At 43.0% G+C, this 19783-nt stretch overlaps 1 protein-coding gene across 2 annotated transcripts in view; it reads right to left on the reverse strand.

The window, feature by feature from the left end:
* LOC134204251 (E3 ubiquitin-protein ligase goliath-like) overlaps window positions 1-19783 on the reverse strand; it is a 211604-nt gene that overhangs the window by 98329 nt on the left and 93492 nt on the right. For both annotated transcript variants that reach the window (XM_062679071.1, XM_062679072.1), the window contains exon 2: window positions 8552-10233. In XM_062679071.1, coding sequence (XP_062535055.1) covers window positions 8552-9107 — 556 coding nt within the window. In that variant the 5' untranslated portion in view covers window positions 9108-10233. The remainder of the gene's footprint in view (window positions 1-8551; window positions 10234-19783) is intronic.

The following is a 19783-nucleotide window of genomic DNA, read 5'->3' on the forward strand; positions in this document are numbered from 1 at the left end:
CGACATAAGGAAAAGAAAATCCCTGGTAAGCTGTTCGAAGGGACCATCACATATATGGAATAATTTGCTTCCATGAGTCGATATCAAGTCATATAGAACATCGACTCATGGAGGTTTGATTGTATAAATGGATATGCTTCATGTGATGTTCGCCAGAGTAGTTTTGTTTACAAATTCCTTCCATTCCTTCCATTGCTAACTTTGGACAGCCAGTTGGAGATAAGTAAAACAACCAAAAAGCACCTGTCAGATAAATATGGTTACAGCAACTGGATTTTGACTCAATCTGGTCACAAATAAGTTGCAGTAATATATGTATAATAGTAATAGTGAAAAGATTTGTAACAATCTTTGTAATAGTCGATTTTTACCATACATAATATTCATGCTTGTTGAGCACCCACTTTTTTTTTCCTGTTCGGGTGTGCCACTGCGACCTGTTATTAGATCTATTGTAGCGTTACCCGTATCCTTAGTGTTAAAGTGCATGTCGAATTACTTCATTACTATTGATAAGCAATGCAGTATCGGTTTCGATACAGTTGTTGTTTTGTTTCCTCAAGAGCACCACGACAAGGTCCCGCTATTTAGACCCTTCACAGAGAGCAATCCCATTGAAGGCGCGCCCCATTATCAATAGGAAATCAATCCTTTCTTGAGAAAACAGAACAGTGATACTGTTTTTGGCCATGCATCGGAGCCCTAGCCACATCCTTGTCTTGCTTCTAGAATATCACCAGTAAACAATGAAAACCCGGGATTTAGCTCTGTCTACAAAACCATTTCAAGCAAGAGAATTTGTTCAGTAATAAGAACTTCCGTGTGTTCCTCTCACTACCATTTTCACCAGTTCATGAAGAGTTAGTACGTATTTAAACCCCTAACTCGATTTTTTCAGCAGTCAGTTCAGCCTAGGACCGGGTAACGAGGTTTTTCAACTAATTGCTTGGAAAGTTGTTTCCGCTGCATACAGTCTAGCCTCAAAGCAGGAGCAAAAAACTTTGTTTTCAGGGGATAGACGTCTCGGAAAAATGCATGACTTTCGGCCAAACAAACGGCAAGAAAAGCCAGTAAGCGAAAATTGCCCAAGATTTCATAGTTGACGTAACAACCATTGCACTTTCGCATGTATTTCGACTAATTTAGGGATAAATATCGCAAATTTAAATTGTTTCAAACCGCAAGCACATAAATGAGGCTTAGAACAAGCATAGTATCGATGTTAAACGCGTAATAAGTCAAACTCGCTGAAATTTTGAATAGTTGATACGTTAACTATGAAATTATGGGCAGAAAACTCTTCAACTTAAAACCATTTTGACGAAGGCCACAAGGCCGAATACGCCATTTGAACCAACAAACCATTAGGAAGAAACCCATTCGACCGAAACTGTCACTGATTCAAAATGGACAACTGGTTATTTGGCAAAACAGTCGTTTGCAGAAAAGGTCACTTGACCGAAAAGGCAGTTTGGCCGACATGGTCGTTTCATAGAAAAGGTTTCATTCGACCGAAATGAACATACGGTCGAAAATATCATTTGGAAGAACTAGTCATGTTACCTAAAATACTGTTTGGACAAAATCGTCGTTTCGCAGCAAGGGACATTTGGTCGAACGGGTCGACTTTTTTGGCCATATGCTGAACAGGTGCAGCAAATGACATTTGCGGCCATATGAACCGTTAGGCTAAAAGACATTTGCGGCCAAATAGCTCTTTCTGTCAGACGACAATTTCGACTAAACAATAATTACAGCAATATGACCTTTTCGACCAAATGGTTTTTCCAGCCATGTGTCACTTGAGGCCAAAGGTCATTTTCGGTCGAATCATTTTTCACCAAAAAACCGACCTTAGGACAAGCACCGGCCAAACGTGCAATTTGGCTAGATGTCTTTTTGCGTCACGTGTTATTCGGAAAAATGGCCTTTGGTCAAATGGTTTTCTGCCGAATGACCTTCGGCCAAACGACTCCGCTCCTTTTTGGACAATTTCCCGTGGAATTTATTATGGAGAAAACAAAGAATTTTACGTAGAAATTCATGAGAATTCCTTCAAAATTTTGGAAAACTCCCAGAGGTATTCCAAATAGTTTCCCAGAAATTAAAAAAATTAAAAAATATCAATTCAATATTAATCAATAGAATTTTGGGAATGATCGTTCAATGTTTTCCTTCTACTCTCTAGATAGGCGTGATAACCCACATACTACAAGACCACTTAAAGGTCACGTTTGCGGAAAAGCCATCAAAATCCGATTACCAACCTTAACTGCGGTTAGCTCTATCTAGAGAGTAGGAGGTTGAGCGTTCGAGTCACTCCAAGATACGTGGATTCTTTTTTTGCAAATTTGATATCAATTTGTCCATTTCGAAACATGTGCTGTGCAAGATATTTAACAAAAAAAATGATGCCGAATGATATGCAATTAATTTTACCTTGTTTGTTTTATCCTAATTCTTTACTTACTTGAGGTCAACTTTCTTGAAGAATTCATGTTTTTATGCTTATTTTAAATATTTAAACAAAAAAGTGCTGCAGTATGAATCTGACCTGATCGATCGAAATGTCAAGCCACAATTGGATTGCTGCACTTTCTTGATTTATTTTAAATATGAACCAAATACGTGGGTTCTTTGAAAAACTTGAACGTGAAGAAAATCGGACAAGGAATCGAGAGAGCTAATACGAATTATGGTGGTTAGAAGGATTGTGAAACATTTCGCCGAAAAATATTTCCCGGAATTTATTTTCGCGGTTGAACATTTCGCGAAATAACATTTGGCGGTTTGTAACTTTTCGCGGTACGACATTTGGCGGTTTGTACCTTTTCGCCGAAAAACTTTTGGCGGAATGTACCATTTCGCGGAATATTAATAATAATAGCTTAGTGTTCATTCAGCACTTCCACAATTATTATCTGCGAGATTTCTAAGCCAAGTTACCATTTTTTTGCATTCGTATAACACAAGATTGACACGTTAAAGCTGTTATACCTAAACTTTTTTTTCGATACATTTCCTAGAACGGGCCAGAAGTTGAACACAGCCTCCTTCTGCATAGTTTTGCTTGGCAGCCACGCATCTTCCCGCACGGTTGAGGAAGGCCTCCCAGAATGTGTAGAAGTAGTTTTCAAAATTTCAATTGCCTCTTACAAATCCTTGATTATATCTTGCAGACGGGTCAGATATAATTAATCTTAGTAAAATGTTGGGGTCAATATGACCCAAAACGAAACTTCAAAGTAGAATAACTTTTTACCTGATAATCCGATCGTTCTGAAATTTCTTGACTTTTAATATTTTGTGGAAATGAAGCATCTGACATGAAAAAAGTATTTTAAGGTGCAACAGGAACGACCCCACAAAAAAAGTTACGAATAAGATATTAGGGTCATATTGACCCAGAAATGTAAATGCTTATGAAACAGTCAAATTATTACCGAATTACATAGTTTATATACCGTTCGAAAGATAAACTCATCAATTTTGTGGCTATGTAGTGATATGCTGGTTCTGGAGACAATAGCCACCTGGAAACGACTTCCACGGGGACCTTGTCGGTCATATAAGGGGAGCAGAAAAATCGCTCCATATATGCCATTCGATCGCCAATTCTTCATAGATTCTCTTAAAACGGTAATGTATGGTCCATGAGAGGGCTTCCGACGAAATTGGCCACTCCTGGTACATGCTAGATACCCCCGGGGAACCCGCAAGAGGGGACATTTCCGTTTTAGCACCAAAGTATGCCGTGCGGCGGCTCTTTCGTCATGGTTTTCCACAAAATAGATGATTATGCGCCTTAAATCGATAATTAACTCCTGGTACAAGCAAGGTGCCCCGGGGAACCCGCAGGAGGGGACATATCCGTTATAGCACCGCAATATGCCGTGCGACGGCTCTTTCGTCATGAATTTCCACAAAATAGATGATAATCCGCTCAAAATCGATAAGTGACCACATTGGCCACTCTTGGAGCCTATGAGGAGCCCTCAGGGAACCCGTAAAAGGGGACATTTCCATTTATACACCAATATAAGCCGTGTGGGGGCTCTTTCGGTGTGTTTTCCCACCAAACAGATTGTCGTGCGCTCGAAATCGATAAGTGACCACATTGGTTACATTTGGAACCTAGAGGCTCCCTCGGAGAACACGTAGAAGATGACATTTACATTTTTACATCAACATATGTTATGCGACGGCTCTTTCGTCGTGGTTTTCCTCCAAATAGGTGCCCTCGAAATTGATTATTGATATATTTTCCACCCTTAGAACCTATGAGGTGCCCCCCGGGATCCCGTAGAGGAGTACATTTCCATTTTAATGCCAAAATATGCCGTGCGTCGGCTCTTTCGTCATGATTTTCCATAAAATAGATGATTATGCACTTGAAATCGATAATTGACCGCGGGAGCCCGTAGATTTACACTTTCTTTGTTATTTTCTACCAAACAGATGGTCATGTGCTTGGAGTTGATTAGTGATATTGTCTACTCTTGGAACCTTTGAGGTGCCCTGCGAACCCGTAGGAGAGGACATTTTCATGGTTATAACAAATGTACTGTGCCGCTTGGAGCAGCTTTATCTCCATGTTTTCCAACATTGGTTATGCGCTTGAAATTGTTCTTTATTTGAAATTGAGTACTGAGTCAAATAGAAAAATAGTTTCTGGGCTACTGTGATGGTTCCTTCGAAAAGCTATCCAAGGATTTTCTATTACACATCTCGATATTACCATTAGTCGATGGTCCCTTCAATATCGACTCATAGAAGTTTGAGGTTTTCACCGATCGCCGTGGACAATGACATGAAAACGCAACATTTGGACATAAAAAAGAAAATCTCTCCTTCTGTGAGACTCCTGCGGGTACCTTGTAGGTTGTAGATATTAAGTTTAGAATGAATGACCTATTTGATAGAAAAAAAAACAAGATTAATCTACCTAGTGGTGATGGTGCCTTTATCGTTCGTTCAAAAGGGTTGAGAAATATATAAGAAAAGTTTAATATAACACTAATAGGTAGATAGTCCTTATTTTTCATATTTGTTTATTTGCATTCTAAAATTTCCTGCTGAACGCAACTTATTGCAAATTAGTATTTTGGCCATAACTTCGGAGCCCATAGCCCGATCTGGCCAATTTTCAATAGGAAACAATAGGGCAGGATTTTGCGTCGAATGCTATTTAATGCGAGCAAATCGGTTGAGGAAAAGTTCCTAAAAAGTGAGTGAGATTTTGTGTGCACAGACACTTTCAATGGATTCTTCGCGGCACTCCACAATTACCGAAACTGGTCCTGGGGTTCCCCCGTGTTGATATTAGATTTCAAGAGCATTACCAACTATTTGATGGAAAATTATAGTGAAAGAGCCACTACACGGCATGTCTTGGAATACAAATAAAAATATCTCCTTGTACAGGTTCCCCGGAAGCACCTCATAGGTTTCTAAAGTGGCCAATGTGGTCGCTAATCGATTTTAAGTGAGTGAGAGTAAGCACGGAAATGTCCTCTCCTATAACCTCCACGGCGGTACCTCATAGGTTCCAAAATGGAAAATGTGGTCACTTAATCATTTCGGTATAAAAACGGAAATGTCACCATCACCATCACCATCTATTCTGTGGAAAATCATGGCGAAAGAGCCGCCGCACGACATATTTTGTTGCTAATATGAAAATGTCCCTTTTCTACGGGTTCCCCGGGGGCACCTCATAGGTTCCAAGAGTGGCCAATGTGGTCAATTATCGATTTCGAGCTGAATAACCATCTCTTTGATGGGAAAACACACCGAGAGAGTCGCCGCACGGCATATTTCGGTGTTAAAACGAAAATGTCCTATTCTACGGGTTCTCTGGGGGCCCCTTATAGGTTCGAGGCGCTGTAAATGTGGTCACTTATCGATTTCAAGCGCATAATCATCTATTTTGTGGAAAATCACGACGAAAAAGCCGCCGCAGGGCATATTTTGTTGCTAAAACGGAAATGTCCCCTCCTGCGGGTTCCCTGGGGGCCCATGATAGGCTTAAGAGCGGCCAATTTGGTCAATTATCGATTTCGAGCGCATAATCATCTATTTTGTGGAAAATCATGACTGTCGTGGCTGTCGCACGACATATTTTGGTGTTAAAACGAAAATGTCCCCTGTGGTCACTTATCGATTTCGAGCGCATAATCATCTATTTTGTGGAAAATCATGACTGTCATGGCTGTCGCACGACATATTTTGGTGTTAAAACAGAAATGTCCCCTCTTACGGGTTCCCCGAGGGCACCTCATAGGCTCCAAGAGTGGCCAAGGTGGTCACTTAGCGATTCCGAGCGCATTATTATCTATTTTGTGGAAAATCATGACGACAGAGTCGCCGCACGGTATATTTTGGTGCTAAAACGGAAATGTCCCCTCCTGCGGGTTCCCCAGGGGCACCTTGCATGTACCAGGTGTGGCCAATGTGGTCACTTATCGATTTCAAGCGCATAACCATCTGTTTGGTGGAAAATCATGACGAAAGAGCCGCCGAACGGCATATTTTGGTGCTAAAACGGAAATGTCCCCTCCTACGGGTTCCCCGGGGGCACCTTGCATGTACCAGGAGTGGCCACTTTTGTCGGAAGCCCTCTCATGGACCATGCATTACCGTTTTAAGAGAATTTATGAAGAATTTGCGATCAAAAGGCATATATGGAGCGATTTTCATGCTCCCATTATATGACCGACAAGGTCCCCGTGGAAGTCGTTTCCCGGTGGCCATTGTCTCCAGAAACAGCATATCACCACATAGCCACAAAATTGATGAATTTATCTTTCGAACGGTATATAAACTTTGTAATTCGGTTAAAATTTGACTGTTTTATAAGCATTTACATTTCTGGGTCAATATGACCCTAACATCTTATTCGTAAGTTTTTTCTAATATCCGAAGAAGGTTAACAGGTTTTCTCCTCTCTTTACTTTGTTACGGATAGGCGTTATTATGAATAATCCTTTATTTCTCCCTTTTGTCTTAAAGCGAGAAAACGTATTCATTTAAATATGGCAATATATCCTCCATCCGCAGACGCTACCATTTAAAGAAGGCATTACCCCTGCCTTCACCTTATACCGGACAGTTTCGTTCTTTTTAAGATGGTTTAGGAAGGCCACACGCATCTACTCAAAGAAGGCATTACCAACTCCTTTCGCCTTATACCGGGCAGATGCATCCATTTAAAGGAAACGTTACCCCTCCCTTCGCCTTATACCGGGCAGACGTGTTCTTTTAAAGAAGGCATTATCAGCTCCTTTCGCCTTATACCGGGCAGATGCATCCGTTTAAAGTAGGCGTTACCCCTCCCTTCGCCTTATACCGGGTAGACGCGTTCTTTTATAGCAGACATTATCAACTCCTTTCGCCTTATACCGGGCAGATGCATCCATTTAAAGAAGGCTTTACCCTTCTCTTCGTCTTTAAATAAGGCATTCTCACTTCCTTTCACCCTACACCGGACAGACGCATCCATTTTAAATAGGTGTTAGCCCTCCCTTCGAATTATACCGGGCAGACGCGTTCTTTTAAAGAAGACATTTCAACTCCTTATACTGACAGAGGTGGTCGAACCCGAACCCAATGGGTTTGTTTCGGGTTTAATAAACGGGTTAGGTTTGGGTTTGATAAAAAAAATATTCCGGGTTCGTGTCGGGTCCGGGTTTGAAGGAAATGTACAAATCGGGTTCGGGTCCGGTTCGAGTTTGCCAAATGCGAAACCCGACTATCTCTAGGGCAGACGCATCCATTCAAAGTAGGCATTATCTTTTCCCTTTGCTTTATACCGGGCAGATGCGTTAATTCATAGAAGGGACTACCTCCTTTCTTTTCTTCATACCGAGCAAACGTGTCCATTTCAAGAAGGCATTCTTTTCTCACTTTGCGTTATACCAAAAAAAATTACCCCGAATTGCATGTAATTCAGCAAAAATCAGTAAATACTTCAATGATAATTATTATAACTGAATTCCGCCAAATGACATTCCGTGGAATGATTTTCGGTGAAAAGGTACATTCCGCGAAATGTTTTTCGGAAAAAAAGGTGCATTCCGCGAAATGTGTTTCGGAGATTTGGTACATTCCGCGGAATGTCGCACCGCGAAATGTTTTTCGGCGAAATAGTGTACAACCGGTTAGAAGCAGAGGGGTGTAAGTGACATTTTGGTCGAATTTGAGTTGACTACAGCAAAAAATGCTTTGGTTTTAGAATTTTGCAGCAATATGTCGATATGTGGTTTCTACCTTCTTTATGGTAAATGTAAAAATTAATAGAAAGTTAGTATTTGTTTTGCACTTCTTACAAATTGTATGAAACGAAAAAATATTAAAAAACTTTGCACTTATTTTTCTCAAAACTAAGTTTTTGTCACTTTCATCCCTTTTCCAAAACCAATAGAGCAATACATTTTTTTCAGTCACCGAGTAGCAGAAAGTGTATGACGCGTGAGATATATCCTCGCGTGTTCGCCTGTTTAAAAAAACACAAACAACTCAGCTTATCTAAATGAAATAATTAAGTACTCACGTTCTTTGTCGTTAATCTTCATTTTATCCAGTCGCGGATCGTCCTTATCGTTGTAGATGATAACTCCGGCGGCCCCTTTCTCATAGGCGTGCCTGACTTTCTCCTCAAAGTTGCAGTTGCCACGCAGAATCAGAGCTATCCACGAAACGCCTCCCGTGGGCAGCGGTTCGCCCTTGGTTCCGTTCAAATCGCTGGTGCAACCCCGGTGCTCGTTCAGATCGTCCGACTTGGTGATGTGCACCAGCAGACCGGTCCGATTCAGAACCCGTCCTTCCCCGAACTTTCCGGATAACTCTCCAGAGCTGAACTCATCGTTTTCACTGTTGACGAACGAGTAGTTCAGATAGGCTAGGGTGTAACTATCGAACGCCATACGGTCTTCGGCCGGTAGGGCAAAGGACGAAACTCCGTTGGAGAACTCGGTCGGTTGGGAGAACGAGTTGAGGTCATGGTTCGGCGACGAGTTGGCCGCCACCAGGGAGGCCCCCACCAACAGCGAAAAGAAATTGTTCATGTTCACCTGATGGCCTAATGCGGACATTCTTCTATTCACCATCTTCTTCTTTCAACTAAGCGATAATAAGATGCTACACGACACTGTATACCCGACTGAAGCAACACACGTTGACTTCTTCAGCACAAAAACCAAAACATATCGTTGACCTTGAATATTTCAAGTAGAACTTTTGGTACTATCGCAGTACGGCGATATTACGCAGAAAACAAAACAAACCCGCAGGAATGCGACCACTACTTTCGATTGGCACCTTCGTTGTAATCACAGATCAGAAACTGAAGACCCATCAGGTCGTGTCGCGGCGTCACGTTGTGCTGTTTGATAAGCACTCGCAAAAACCGAACTTTTTGCACCCACTTTCTCTACCTTCGCGTCGCAAATGATAAGCGCGAAACCGACCGCTCACTCGAGCTACGTAGGAGGATTGATAGCGAACCTTTCGTTAGAACCGCACTGACTAATTGAATTCAAGCAAATGTGAACTTATCACTGACTCGCCTCGCGCGAAATACTGAACCAAAAGGAATGTTTTCCTTGCAACTTTGCTTTTCTTAAAATAACCGCGCCCGTTTCTTCACTTCTTAGGGTATTTTTCCACACGACAACCGTCTTCGGCGAACTCGTCTTCGTCTTGTCAACAATAAACAGCACAACCGCGCGTCAAGTCTCGGCAATCAATGGGTTGCGGCTGTTCGAAATTCTACGGCGGACTTAGTTGGAGGCCGTGCGTCGTCAAAAAGGGCTAATTGAATGCGAAAACACTCTCCGCGAACACTCTCCTCGAGGCAGCTCTACAGTCCCTTTCCAACCAACTTCTTTCTTCCGAAACTATGTTGAGGCAGGGCTGGAACAATACACGACACGGGAGCTGTTGCTTTTAAGTATTATCGCCCTGGTTGCCGTCGTCGTCGTCGTCGTTGATTCGTTGTTGTTTTCCTAGCACTGTAATCACGACTGGTGATGACCCTTCCCTTCACTTCAATCGCAGCTGTTTCTGCTGGTGATCCAACGGCAGCTGCGCTGAACTTGAATGGGGCTTCCGAAAGTCGGTTCTAACTGGTAGCGGCAACCGTGCTGGAGGCGTCGTCGATTATGACGGTGTTGTCAATGATGTAACAGTTGGTAAACGGCTCGTGGGTTGTTTCACTACTGCGACGATGGCAATCTGGAAGAATATCGGAAACAAAGTGAAAAGTATGAGTGAACAGTCGGTAGAACTCGTCATTATAATGTGCTGGAAAGGGCAATTTAGGCTAGTTCGCAATGTATTAGGATATACTTTTTTGTACGAGTGCAGTTTCAGTTTTTGGTGCAAATAGGGTAAACTGCCATTGATTTTATCGATAAAGAAAGTTTTGGAGAAAAACTAAAGCCTGCAAAAATACTTCGCTGAAAATCTTTATGAATTTCAGCAGGATTGCGCCCCAACTCACAAAACGAGTGTTGTTCAGGACTCTCCTATTCCGATTTGTTTTTTTTTGTGTTTGGTCATACATGCTATGACCTGCATGAAGGACTGCAAAATTATTAATTTAGATCATGAAAAGACAGCCGGAAAATTTGGATGGACATTGAATTAGTATGATCTGGTACTACATTCCTGGACAGTTTCAAAAAAGTTTCAAATCCAGCAAGGAAAGATCCATAAATTAAGCAACGCAAAAAAATTAAAACCCTCCTTCCCTTTATGTCTTTGGTGACCATATGGTATTGTAAATGAGCACATGTCCTCCTTTTTCAATAACAATTGGATGTCCTACTTTTGCACTAAAATGTTCTTTTTTGTCTTAGCACTTCGTCTGTGTATTCAATGCTGGGGTACACTTTACGATTGTAAAAATTGTCTTGAAAAGAACCGATTTATGAATTTTCAATAATGCGAGTTTTTAATGACTAATAGCAACAAAACCAAAGCCAGAATCGTTTCCCTTTTTGCCGACGACAGCATCTGGGTGATTCATCGTCAAATCGCTGAAAACTCCACCTCAGCATCCACCTGCCGACGGATGCCACTCTGACCGATACTGATGCCGTTGATATTTGTCAGTCAATATGCGAACATGTTAAATGCCAACTTTCCCTTTGACGCTTGTGATTCCTCTATCCTCGTTGCCAAGTGATTATGTTTTGTACATTGAAGAAATTCGTCTTTGATCAACTTTCACTTGTATAATGTTGCGACTTAGAAAAAAAAAACGAAAATGCGCACTTCCAATCAATATCAGTAAAAATACAAATTCAGAATCTTGCGATAAAATTTCGCTTTCAATGGGTGAATGGCTTTAGAAGCTACTGCGATTAACAAATTTTCTTCAGCATCCACTACCGACGGTACTTCGTGCATTTCCTTCAGGTATTTCGCCAAAACATCTTCCATGCATTCTTTGATGAATTCTTGTATGCATTCCTTGGCGATATCTTCCAGGAATTCTTCTGTGAAATCTTTCAGGCATTCCCCCATATTTTTTTTTCAAGAAATTCCTTCGTGATTAATTTCTTTGGTAATTCTTCTCGGAAAATTTTTGAGTACTCTTCCAGGAATTTGCATGGAAATTGCTCCAGGCATTTATATGGAAATTCCTAACAGAATTTTTCCAAAAAATCCTTCTGAGGCTCCTACAGGAATCCCTCCGGAAGCTCTTCCAAAAATCGCTCCAAAAGTTCCTCCGTGAATCGTTCTGGAAGTCCTTCGAATTCCTTCGGAAGTTTCTCCAGTAATTCCTTCGAAAGTTACTCCAGAAATTTCTTCGGAAGTTCCTCCAGTAACTCCTTCGGAAGTTTCTCCAGGAACTCTTTCGGAAGTTCCTCCAGGAACTCCTTCGGAAGTTCCTCCAGGAACTCCTTCAGAAGTTCCTCCAGGAACTCCTTCGGAAGTTCCTCCAGGAACTCCTTCGGAAGTTCCTCCAGGAACTCCTTCGGAAGTTCCTCCAGGAACTCCTTCGGAAGTTCCTCCAGGAACTCCTTCGGAAGTTCCTCCAGGAACTCCTTCGGAAGTTCCTCCAGGAACTCCTTCGGAAGTTCCTCCAGGAACTCCTTCGGAAGTTCCTCCAGGAACTCCTTCGGAAGTTCCTCCAGGAACTCCTTCGGAAGTTCCTCCAGGAACTCCTTCGGAAGTTCCTCCAGGAACTCCTTCGGAAGTTCCTCCAGGAACTCCTACGGAAGTTCCTCCAGGAACTCCTACGGAAGTTCCTCCAGGAACTCCTACGGAAGTTCCTCCAGGAACTCCTACGGAAGTTCCTCCAGGAACTCCTACGGAAGTTCCTCCAGGAACTCCTACGGAAGTTCCTCCAGGAACTCCCATGGAAGTTCCTCCAGGAACTCCTACGGAAGTTCCTCCAGGAACTCCTACGGAAGTTCCTCCAGGAACTCCTACGGAAGTTCCTCCAGGAACTCCTACGGAAGTTCCTCCAGGAACTCCTACGGAAGTTCCTCCAGGAACTCCTACGGAAGTTCCTCCAGGAACTCCTACGGAAGTTCCTCCAGGAACTCCTACGGAAGTTCCTCCAGGAACTCCTACGGAAGTTCCTCCAGGAACTCCTTCGGAAGTTCCTCCAGGAACTCCTTCGGAAGTTCCTCCAGGAACTCCTTCGGAAGTTCCTCCAGGAACTCCTTCGGAAGTTCCTCCAGGAACTCCTTCGGAAGTTCCTCCAGGAACTCCTTCGGAAGTTCCTCCAGGAACTCCTTCGGAAGTTCCTCCAGGAACTCCTTCGGAAGTTCCTCCAGGAACTCCTTCGGAAGTTCCTCCAGGAACTCCTTCGGAAGTTCCTCCGGGAACTCCTGCGGAAAATCCTCCAGAAACTCGGGAGTTACTCCAGGAATTTTTCAGAAGTTCCTCCAGGAATTTCTCGGAAGTTCTTCAAGAAACTCGGAAGTTCCTCCAGGAATTTCTCGGAATTTCCTCCATGAATTTCTCGGAAGTTCCTCCAGGAATTTCTCGGAAGTTCCTCCAGGAATTTCTCGGAAGATCCTCCAGGAATGTTTCGGAAGTTCCTTCAGGAATTTCTCGGAAGTTCCTTTAGGAATTTCTCGGAAGTTTTTCCAAGAATTCTCCCGGAAGTTCCTGCAGGAATTTCTCGGAAGTTCCTCCAGGAATTTCTCGGAAGTTCCTCCAGGAAGTTCTCGGAAGTTCCTCCAGGAATTTCTCGGAAGTTCCTTCAGGAATTTCTCGGAAGTTCCTTCAGGAATTTCTCGGAAGTTCCTTCAGGAATTTCTCGGAAGTTCCTTCAGGAATTTCTCGGAAGTTCCTTCAGGAATTTCTCGGAAGTTCCTTCAGGAATTTCTCGGAAGTTCCTTCAGGAATTTCTCGGAAGTTCCTTCAGGAATTTCTCGGAAGTTCCTCCAGGAATTTCTCGGAAGTTCCTTCAGGAATTTCTCGGAAGTTCCTTTAGGAATTTCTCGGAAGTTCTTCCAAGAATTCCCCCGGAAGTTCCTGCAGGAATTTCTCGGAAGTTCCTCCAGGAATTTCTCGTAGGCTCCTCCAGGAATTTCTCGGAAGTTCCTGCAGGAATTTCTCGGAAGTTTTTTCAGGAATTTCTCGGAAGTTCCTCCAGGAACTTCTCGGAAGTTCTTCCAGGAACTCGGAAGTTCCTCCAGGAATTTCTCGGAAGTTCCTCCAGGAACTTCTCGGAAGTTCTTCCAGGAACTCGGAAGTTCCTCCAGGAAGTTCTTCCAGGAATTCGGAAGTTCCTCCAGGAAGTTCTCGGAAGTTCCTCCAGGAATTTCTCGGAAGTTCCTCCAGGAATTTCTCGTAGGCTCCTCCAGGAATTTCTCGGAAGTTCCTGCAGGAATTTCTCGGAAGTTCCTGCAGGAATTTCTCGGAAGTTTCTTCAGGAATTTCTCGGAAGTTCCTCCAGGAATCTCTCGGAGGTTCCTCCAGGAATTTCTCGGAAGTTCCTCCAGGAATTTCTCGGAAGCTCCTCCAGGAATTTCTCGGAAGTTCCTCCAGGAATTTCTCGGAAGTTCCTCCAGGAATTTCTCGGAAGTTCCTCCAGGAATTTCTCGGAAGTTCCTCCAGGAATTTCTCGGAAGTTCCTCCAGGAATTTCTCGGAAGTTCCTCCAGGAATTTCTCTGAAATTCCTCCAGGAATTTCTCGGAAACTCCTCCAGGAATTTCTCGGAAATTCCTGCAGGAATTTCTCGGAAGTTCCTGCAGGAATTTCTCGGAAGTTCCTCCAGGAATTTCTCGGAAGTTCCTCCAGGAATTTCTCGGAAGTTCCTCCAGGAATTTCTCGGAAGTTCCTCCAGGGATTTCTCGGAAGTTCCTCCAGGAATTTCTCGGAAGTTCCTCCAGGAATTTCTCGGAAGTTCCTCCAGGAATTTCTCGGAAGTTCCTCTAGGAATTTCTCGGAAGTTCCTCCAGGAATTTCTCGGAAGTTCCTCCAGGAATTTCTCGGAAGTTCCTCCAGGATTTTCTCGGAAGTTCCTCCAGGAATTTCTCGGAAGTTCCTCCAGGAATTTCTCGGAAGTTCCTCCAGGAATTATTCGGAAGTTCCTCCAGGAATTTCTCGGAAGTTCCTCCAGGAATTTCTCGGAAGTTCTTCCAGGAATTTCTCGGAAGTTCCTCCAGGAATTTCTCGGAAGTTCCTCCAGGAATTTCTCGGAAGTTCCTCCAGGAATTTCTCGGAAGTTCCTCCAGGAATTTCTCTGAAATTCCTCCAGGAATTTCTCGGAAACTCCTCCAGGAATTTCTCGGAAATTCCTGCAGGAATTTCTCAGAAGTTCCTGCAGGAATTTCTCGAAAGTTCCTCCAGGAATTTCTCGGAAGTTCCTCCAGGAATTTCTCGGAAGTTCCTCCAGGGATTTCTCGGAAGTTCCTCCAGGAATTTCTCGGAAGTTCCTCCAGGAATTTCTCGGAAGTTCCTCCAGGAATTTCTCGGAAGTTCCTCCAGGAACTCCTTCGGAAGTTCCTCCAGGAATTTCTTGGAAGTTCCTCCAGGAATTTCGCGGAAGTTCCTCGAGGAAATCCTCGGAAGTTCCTCCAGGAACTTCTTGGAAGTTCCTCCAGGAACTTCTTGGAAGTTCCTCCAGGAATTTCTCAGAAGTTCCTCCAGGAATTTCTCAGAAGTTCCTCCAGCAATTTCTCGGAAGTTCCTCCAGGAATTTTTTCGGAAGTTCCTTCAGGAATTTCTCGGAAGTTCCTCCAGGAATTTCTCGGAAGTTCCTCCAGGAATTTCTCGGAAGTTCCTCCAGGAATTTCTCGGAAGTTCCTCCAGGAATTTCTCTGAAATTCCTCCAGGAATTTCTCTGAAATTCCTCCAGGAATTTCTCTGAAATTCCTCCAGGAATTTCTCTGAAATTCCTCCAGGAATTTCTCAAAAACTCCTCCAGGAATTTCTCGGAAATTCCTCCAGGAATTTCTCGGAAATTCCTGCAGGAATTTCTCAGAAGTTCCTGCAGGAATTTCTCGGAAGTTCCTCCAGGAATTTCTCGGAAGTTCCTCCAGGAATTTCTCGGAAGTTCCTCCAGGAATTTCTCGGAAGTTCCTCCAGGAATTTCTCGGAAGTTCCTCCAGGAATTTCTCGGAAGTTCCTCCAGGAATTTCTCGGAAGTTCCTCCAGGAATTTCTCGGAAGTTCCTCCAGGAATTTCTCGGAAGTTCCTCCAGGAATTTCTCGGAAGTTCCTCCAGGAATTTCTCGGAAGTTCCTCCAGGAATTTCTCGGAAGTTCCTCCAGGAATTTCTCGGAAGTTCCTCCAGGAATTTCTCGGAAGTTCCTCCAGGAATTTCTCGGAAGTTCCTCCAGGAATTTCTCGGAAGTTCCTCCAGGAATTTCTCGGAAGTTCCTCCAGGAATTTCTCGGAAGTTCCTCCAGGAATTTCTCGGAAGTTCCTCCAGGAACTTCTTGGAAGTTCCTCCAGGAATTTCTCAGAAGTTCCTCCAGGAATTTCTCAGAAGTTCCTCCAAGAATTTCTCAGAAGTTCCTCCAGCAATTTCTCGGAAGTTCCTCCAGCAATTTCTCGGAAGTTCCTCCAGGAATTTCTCGGAAGTTCCTCCAGGAATTTCTCGGAAGTTCCTCCAGGAATTTCTCGGAAGTTCCTCCAGGAATTTCTCAGAAGTTCCTTCAGGTATTTCTTGGAAGTTCCTCCAGGAATTTCTCAGAAGTTCCTCCAGGAATTTCTCAGAAGTTCCTCCAGGAATTTCTCAGAAGCTCCTCCAGGAATTTCTCGGAAGTTTCTCCAGGAAATTCTCGGAAGTTCCACCAAGAATTTCTCGGAAGTTCCTTCAGGAATTTCTCGGAAGTTTCTTTAGGAATTTCTCGGAAGTTCCTTCAGGAATTTCTCGGAAGTTCCTCCAGGAATTTCTCGGAAGTTCCTCCAGGAATTTCTCGAAAGTTCCTCCAGGAATTTCTCAGAAGTTCCTCCAGGAATTTCTTGGAAGTTCCTCCAGGTATATCTCGGAAGCTCCTCTACGAATTTCTCGGAAGTTTCTTGAGGAATTTCTCGGAAGTTCCTCCAGGAATTTCTCGGAAGTTCCTCCGGGAATTTCTTGGAAGTTCCTCCAGGAATTTTTCGGAAGCTCCTCCAGGATTTCCTCGGAAATTCCTCCAGGAATATCTCGGAAGTTCCTCCAGAAATTTCAAGGAAGTTCCTTCAGGAATTTCTCCGAAGTTCCTCCAGAAATTTCTCGGAAGTTCCTCAAGAAATTTTTCGGAAGTTCCTCCAGGAATATTTTGGAAGTTCCTCCAGGAATTTCTCGGAAGTTCCTCCAGGAATTTCTCGGAAGTTCCTCCAGGAATTTCTCGGAAGTTCCTCCAAAAATTTCTCGGAAGTATCTCCAGGAATTTCTCAGAAGTTCCTTCAGGAATTTCTCGGAAGTTCCTTCAGGAATTTCTCGGAAGTTCCTTCAGGAATTTCTCGGAAGTTCTTACAAGAATTCCCCCGGAAGTTCCTGCAGTTTTTTTTTTTGAAGTTCCTTCAGGAGTTTTTTCGAAAGTTCCTTTAGAAATGTTTCCAGAAGTTCCTCTAAAGAATTCCTGAAGAACATCTTGAATTTCACGAAAATTCCTCAATGAACCTCCCGAGGAATTCCTGAGGGAACTAACGGAGGACTACCTGAGGAAGCTAACTGATAAATTTCTGAAGGAACTTCCGGGGGAACTCTTCAAAGAACTTCCGGAGGAACTCCTCAGGAAACTTCCGGAGGAATTCCTAAAGAAAACTCCGAGACTTCCCGGAGGAACTTTTTCCTGCTGAATTTTCAGTTGAGACTTTTTTAAGTTGCCATGTTGCACTCTTGAAGAATCATGGGTGATTTTCATAAGGATTTTCTTGGATGAATTTACGGTCGATCTCCAGGAGAAATTGCTTTTGGTGCATTATCAGGGGTTGCGAGGGTTGTCAAAAAAAATTGGACAAATCCTGCGTATTACAAGCTTCTGAGTGGCTTTCAGAAAAAAAAAACACTCTTGCAAGAATATTGATTGGAATTTCAAGAGGAGTTCTTAGATGAACTCCCGTAGAACAGAGAATCTGCTAGAAGAATTTCATACGAAATATAATACCCTCGAGAATACCATCTGATACATATATCCGCCCTCCTTAGCCGTGCGGTAAGACGCGCGGCTACAAAGCAAGACCATGCTGAGGGTGGCTGGGTTCGATTCCCGGTGCCGGTCTTCCCTGGGCATAAAAGTATCATCGTGCTAGCCTCATGATAATACGAATGCAAAAATGGTAACCTGGCTTAAAAACCTCGCAGTTAATAACTGTGGAAGTGCTTAATGAACACTAAGCTGCGAGGCGGCTCTGTCCCAGTGTGGGGATGTAATGCCAATAAGAAGAAGAAGAAGACATATATCCGCCCGAAAGTTAATTTTCATATTCGCAAAAATCGTCCTAAAGTTTTGGGATTTAGAGTTCCAATATACACAGTGTGGAATTGGAGGTTGAAAGTTGATTGTATTTAACGACTTCAACATAATTGGCATTACTATGAGTGAGATGGCGGGTTTAATTCCTGGTCCAGCCGAGAGGATTGTTCGCATTGAAATTTGTCTATTGGCATGGAAAATCATCAGCGTCCCATTTAATCATTATTAATTGTAGGTCGATGAAAAAGAGCGAAGCATATACCCATTAAATATACTAAGCTGCCTTGTAGGCATTTCCATCTTTAGGAACAACTAGTGGGTCTGTTGCCAGATTGAACTTTTCGGTCTAAACAAGTTTAACCAAAGTTTGTCTTTGACTTGCCTTTAGCCACTTTTTTGCTATTGCCATAATTGTGTCAAAACGATACGTTGATAGATCATACTTTTAGTTAAACATCCGAAAGGATATTTAATCGTTAGTAAGCATCATTATTGTCACAGTTTTAATCATCCGTCTATTCTATGAACAAGTCTAATAGAAAAGATAGCGAAGGATCTTTATTCAACGCATGGTCCACTACACAACACATGACGATTGGTAGCTCTATTGCCGGTGACAAAGCCGTGTCAAGGGAAGCGCTGCGATTTGAGCCGTTGTTATGCGACTCGTTGAGTAACTAATACCCGCGTTGCTATTGGCAATAAGTCCGCACTGATTACAGCAGATATGCGGTGGCGGAACATACCAAACAGAATACCCCCCAAGGCTCTAATATGATTAAGGGTCCGCACGAGTGTGGAGCCTTATTGTTAAAGCAGCTACGGAATGGTGAAAACGACATTGTCCTTAAAGCTTGTTAACAAATTGCCTCAATATTAGGAATTTTCTTGTTTTGACAATCTTTTATTGGGTTTATTAGTCTTACGAATGTAGTGGGGTGTTCATTAATGTAGATATAGAACGAAACTATTTTTATGATGTTTGCATTCATCCATCAACGTAACTACATCGCTAGAGACGTCATCAATCATTTGTGATTTCATAACTTCTTTGATTTGCTGCTGCACTCTTTCACATTCAATCGACGTCTTCAGTCATGCAACGAAAAAAAAATCCCCTATTCTTCCTCGTACAGGTCAGTACTCTATCGAGATCGAACTCAAGTGGCCTTTTAGACACACTCACACCCACCCAATTCATAGCTAAACGAGCACCGATAGTAACTCTTCGATAGCACACGCTTTAGCACAAATAGAGGAATCAGTTTCTCGCATATGGACAACCGGCTGCAGAGCTTACTGATCCGGCCCCCCACAACGACCATCGCCGTCGCATCCATCGGTTTGCAAAGTCGCGTCGCTGTGCCCATGACCATGGTATTGAAATGATCCAAAGCAAGGCTTCCTTGCCACCATCATAGGCAGTGCAGCAGCGCCGGCATCATCGTCGAAGAAACTTGAACACTCAAACGGTCATCCGCCGCCGCCTTCCAATCCATAGAAGCCAGGAGCCAGTTTCTGCGCTTTTTTCTCCTATACGATGATGGGCGAAGAAAACTGCCCACAAAGTCAAGAATGGTGTTATGGGCCGAACACATTGCGGCTAAGCCGGCTTCTTTGCTCTTGGAGGGATGCCGGTTTCAGTACGGAGTTAACCCTCTGGAAGGCTATCAGTAAGCAAGTGATATTGATTGATTCCGATCGATAACAAATGAAAAATGGTTCACATATTGTTTTCCAACAAAATTAATAGAATAATTATAGAATTTAGTCAATCGGTGGCATACCCTTTTGAAGATAAAGAAATTTTCTGTTAGGCCGATAAAAATCTTTTTCAAAAAAATATGTCACCCAACCCCTCGATTTTTTTTGGTCAAAATGTCAATTTGAGAGGGCAATAATATAAT

The sequence above is a fragment of the Armigeres subalbatus genome, unplaced genomic scaffold (assembly GCF_024139115.2).
Source record: "Armigeres subalbatus isolate Guangzhou_Male unplaced genomic scaffold, GZ_Asu_2 Contig486, whole genome shotgun sequence".
NCBI classification, from domain to species: domain Eukaryota; kingdom Metazoa; phylum Arthropoda; class Insecta; order Diptera; family Culicidae; genus Armigeres; species Armigeres subalbatus.